The following is a 3,206-nucleotide window of genomic DNA, read 5'->3' as shown; positions in this document are numbered from 1 at the left end:
TAGTCTATATATATATAGTATATATATATATAGACTATATATACATTGTATATATGTATATACATATGTACATATATACATTGTATATATGTATATACATATATACATATATATGTATATATATAGCATATATATACCCCACATCTTCTTTATCCACTCATCCATCAATGGACATTTGAGCTCTTTCCATACTTTGGCTATTGTTGATAGTGCTACTATAAACATTGGGGCGCATGTGCCCCTTCGGAACAGCATATCTGTATCCCTTGGATAAATACCTAGCAGTGCAATTGCTGGGTCGTATGGTAGTTCTATTTTTAATTTTTTAAAGAACTTCCAGACTGTTTCCCATATTGGCTACACCAGTTTGCATTCCCACCCCAGCAGTGCAAAAGAGATCCTCTTTGCATCCTCGCCAACATCTGTATTGCCTGAGTTGTTAATGTTAGACATTCTGACAGGTGTGAGGTGGTATCTCATTGTGGTTTTGATTTGTATTTCCCTGATGATGAGTGAGGTTGAGCATTTTTTCATGTGTCAGTTGGCCATCTGGATGTCTTCTTTGGAGAAGTGTCTATTCATGTCTTTGGCCCATTTTTTCACTGGATTATTTGCTTTTTGGGTGTTGAGTTTGGTAAGTTCTTTATAGATTTTGGATACTAACCCTTTATTTGATATGTCGTTTGCAAATATCTTCTTCCATTCCGTCAGTTGTCCTTTAGTTTTGCTGATTGTCTCCTTCGCTGTGCAGAAGCTTTTTATCTTGACGTCCCAGTAGTTCATTTTTGCTTTTGTTTCCCTTGCCTCTGGAGACGTGTTGAGTAAGAAGTCGCTGTGGCCAAGATCAAAGAGGTTTTTGCCTGTTTTCTCCTTGAGGATTTTGATGGCTTCCTGTCTCATGTTTAGGTCTTTCATCCATTTTGAGTTTATTTTTGTGAATGGTGTAAGAAAGTGGTCCAGGTTCATTCTTCTGCATGTCTCTGTCCAGTTTTTCCAGCACCACTTGCTGAAGAGACTGTCTTTATTCCACTGAATATTCTTTCCTGCTTTGTCAAAGATTAGTTGGCCATATGTTTGTGGGTCCATTTCTGGGTACTCTATTCTGTTCCATTGACCTGAGTGTCTTTTCTTGTGCCAGTACCATACTGTCTTGAAGATTACAGCTTTGAAGTATAGCTTGAAGTCTGGGATTGTGATGCCTCCCGCTTTGGTTTTCTTTTTCAAGATTGCTTTGGTATTCAGGGTCTTTTCTGGTTCCATACAAATTTTAGGATTGTTTGTTCTAGCTTTGTGAAGAATGTTGGTGTTATTTTGATAGGGATTGCATTGAATATGTAGATTGCTTTGGGTAGTGTCGACATTTTAACAATATTTGTTCTTCCTATCCAGGAGCATGGAATCTTTTTCCATTTTTTTGTGTCTTCAATTTCTTTCATAAGCTTTCTATAGTTTTCATTGTATAGATTTTTCACTTCTTTGGTTAGATTTATTCCTAGGTATTTTATGGTTTTTGGTGCAATTGTAAATGGGATCGATTCCTTGATTTCTCTTTCTGTCACTTCGTTGTTGGTGTATAGGAATGCAACCAGTTTCTGTGCATTGATTTTATATCCTGCAACTTTGCTGAATTCATGGATTAGTTCTGGTAGTTTTTGGATGGAATCTTTTGGGTTTTCCATATAGACTATCACATCATCTGCGAAGAATGAAAGTTTGACCTCCTCCTGGACAATTTGGATGCCTTTTATTTCTTTGTGTTGTGTGATGGCTGAGGCTAAGACTTCCAATACTATGTTGAATAACAGTGGTGAGAGTGGACATCCCTGTCTTGTCCCTGACCTTAGGGGGAAAGCTGTCAGTTTTTCCCCACTGAGGATAATAACATTGGGTCTTTTTTTTTTTTTTTTTCTGCAAAAAACTTCATTGTTTTCATTTGGTTCACGGCTTGGGAGAGGGCTCTAGGTTGGCTAAAAAGCTGCCTAGTGGCTGCAAGGAGAGACTCAGGCACAAGCCCTGACATCTGGGGGGAATGCCAGAGGGACCCTCTCAAAGGCTGCTGGGCTCCAGAGACTTCTAGTCGTGCTTGAGGGTGAGTCTTTCGAAGAGTTACTCGCCCAGGTCGGCCTGGGGGCCGGACAGCCTGCGGAGATTAGTCAGATGGTCGCCCATCTTCTTAATGAGTTTCACCTCCTCATCTAGAAAGTGATTCTCCAGGAAGCCACAGATATGGGGGTCAGTGCGGGCAGAACCCAGGGCATGCAGATCCAAAAGGCCCTGGTTCAAGTTCTTCTCCAGAAGCAGGGCGGCTTCCATGGCGTCCAGGGTTTTACCCCACTCATCTTGGGACGGCTTCTGCACGTCCAGGAAGAGGGCGCGGCCCCTGAGCTGGTTTTGCATCTTCAAGAGGCGCTCTGCGCCCTCCCGCTTCTCCTCAGCCAACTCGCGGAAGAAGTGGCCCACGCCCTCCAGAGCCACATCGTCACGGTCGAAATAGAAGCCCAGAGAGAGGTAGGTGTAGGAGGCCCGCAGATGCATGTTGACCAGGCGGTTGACGGCGGCCTCCACCTCGGTGGAATAATTCTGACCAATCTGGGAGCTCATGGTTGGTTGGTAATGAGGAGCTAAGTCTCCTCATTACCCACTGAGGTAATGAGGGTCTTCATATATGGCTTTTATGATCTCGAGGTATGATCCTTCTATCCCTACTTTCTTAAGAGTTTTTATCAAGAAAGATGCTGCATTTTGTCAAATGCTTTCTCTGCATCTATTGAGAGGATCATGTGGTTCTTGTCCTTTCTTCTATTGATGTGATGAATCACACTGATTGTTTTGCGGATATTGAACCAGCCCTGTATCCCAGGTATAAATCCCACTTGGTCCTGGTGAATAATCTTTTTTAATGTGTTGTTGGATCCAGTTGGCTAGTACCTTGTTGAAGATTTTTTGCATCCATGTTCATCAGGGAAGTTGGTCTATAGATGGTATAAAAACTCTTAATTTTGGGGCACCTGGGTGGCTCAGTCGGTTAAGCGGCCGACTTCAGCTCAGGTCATGATCTCGCAGTCCGTGAGTTCGAGCCCCACGTCGGGCTCTGTGCTCACAGCTCAGAGCCTGGAGCCTGTTTCAGATTCTGTGTCTCCCTCTCTCTGACCCTCCCTGTTCGTGCTCTGTCTCTCTCTGTCTCAAAAATAAATAAACGTTAAAAA

General features: G+C 42.7%; 1 protein-coding gene across 1 annotated transcript; it reads right to left on the bottom strand.

The window, feature by feature from the left end:
* Positions 1-1,970: 1,970 nt before the first annotated feature.
* On the bottom strand, positions 1,971-2,622 carry LOC125922875 (ferritin light chain-like). Its single transcript, XM_049630786.1, has one exon. The coding sequence runs from the start codon at positions 2,599-2,601 to the stop codon at positions 2,107-2,109; it is 495 nt and encodes a 164-aa protein (XP_049486743.1). The 5' UTR covers positions 2,602-2,622; the 3' UTR covers positions 1,971-2,106.
* Positions 2,623-3,206: the final 584 nt, after the last annotated feature.

Source organism: Panthera uncia, chromosome B1 (genome assembly GCF_023721935.1).
Source record: "Panthera uncia isolate 11264 chromosome B1, Puncia_PCG_1.0, whole genome shotgun sequence".
Taxonomy (NCBI): Eukaryota; Metazoa; Chordata; class Mammalia; order Carnivora; family Felidae; genus Panthera; species Panthera uncia.
The sequence above is the reverse complement of the archived record's forward strand: the minus strand, read 5'-3'. Positions and strand labels throughout refer to the sequence as shown.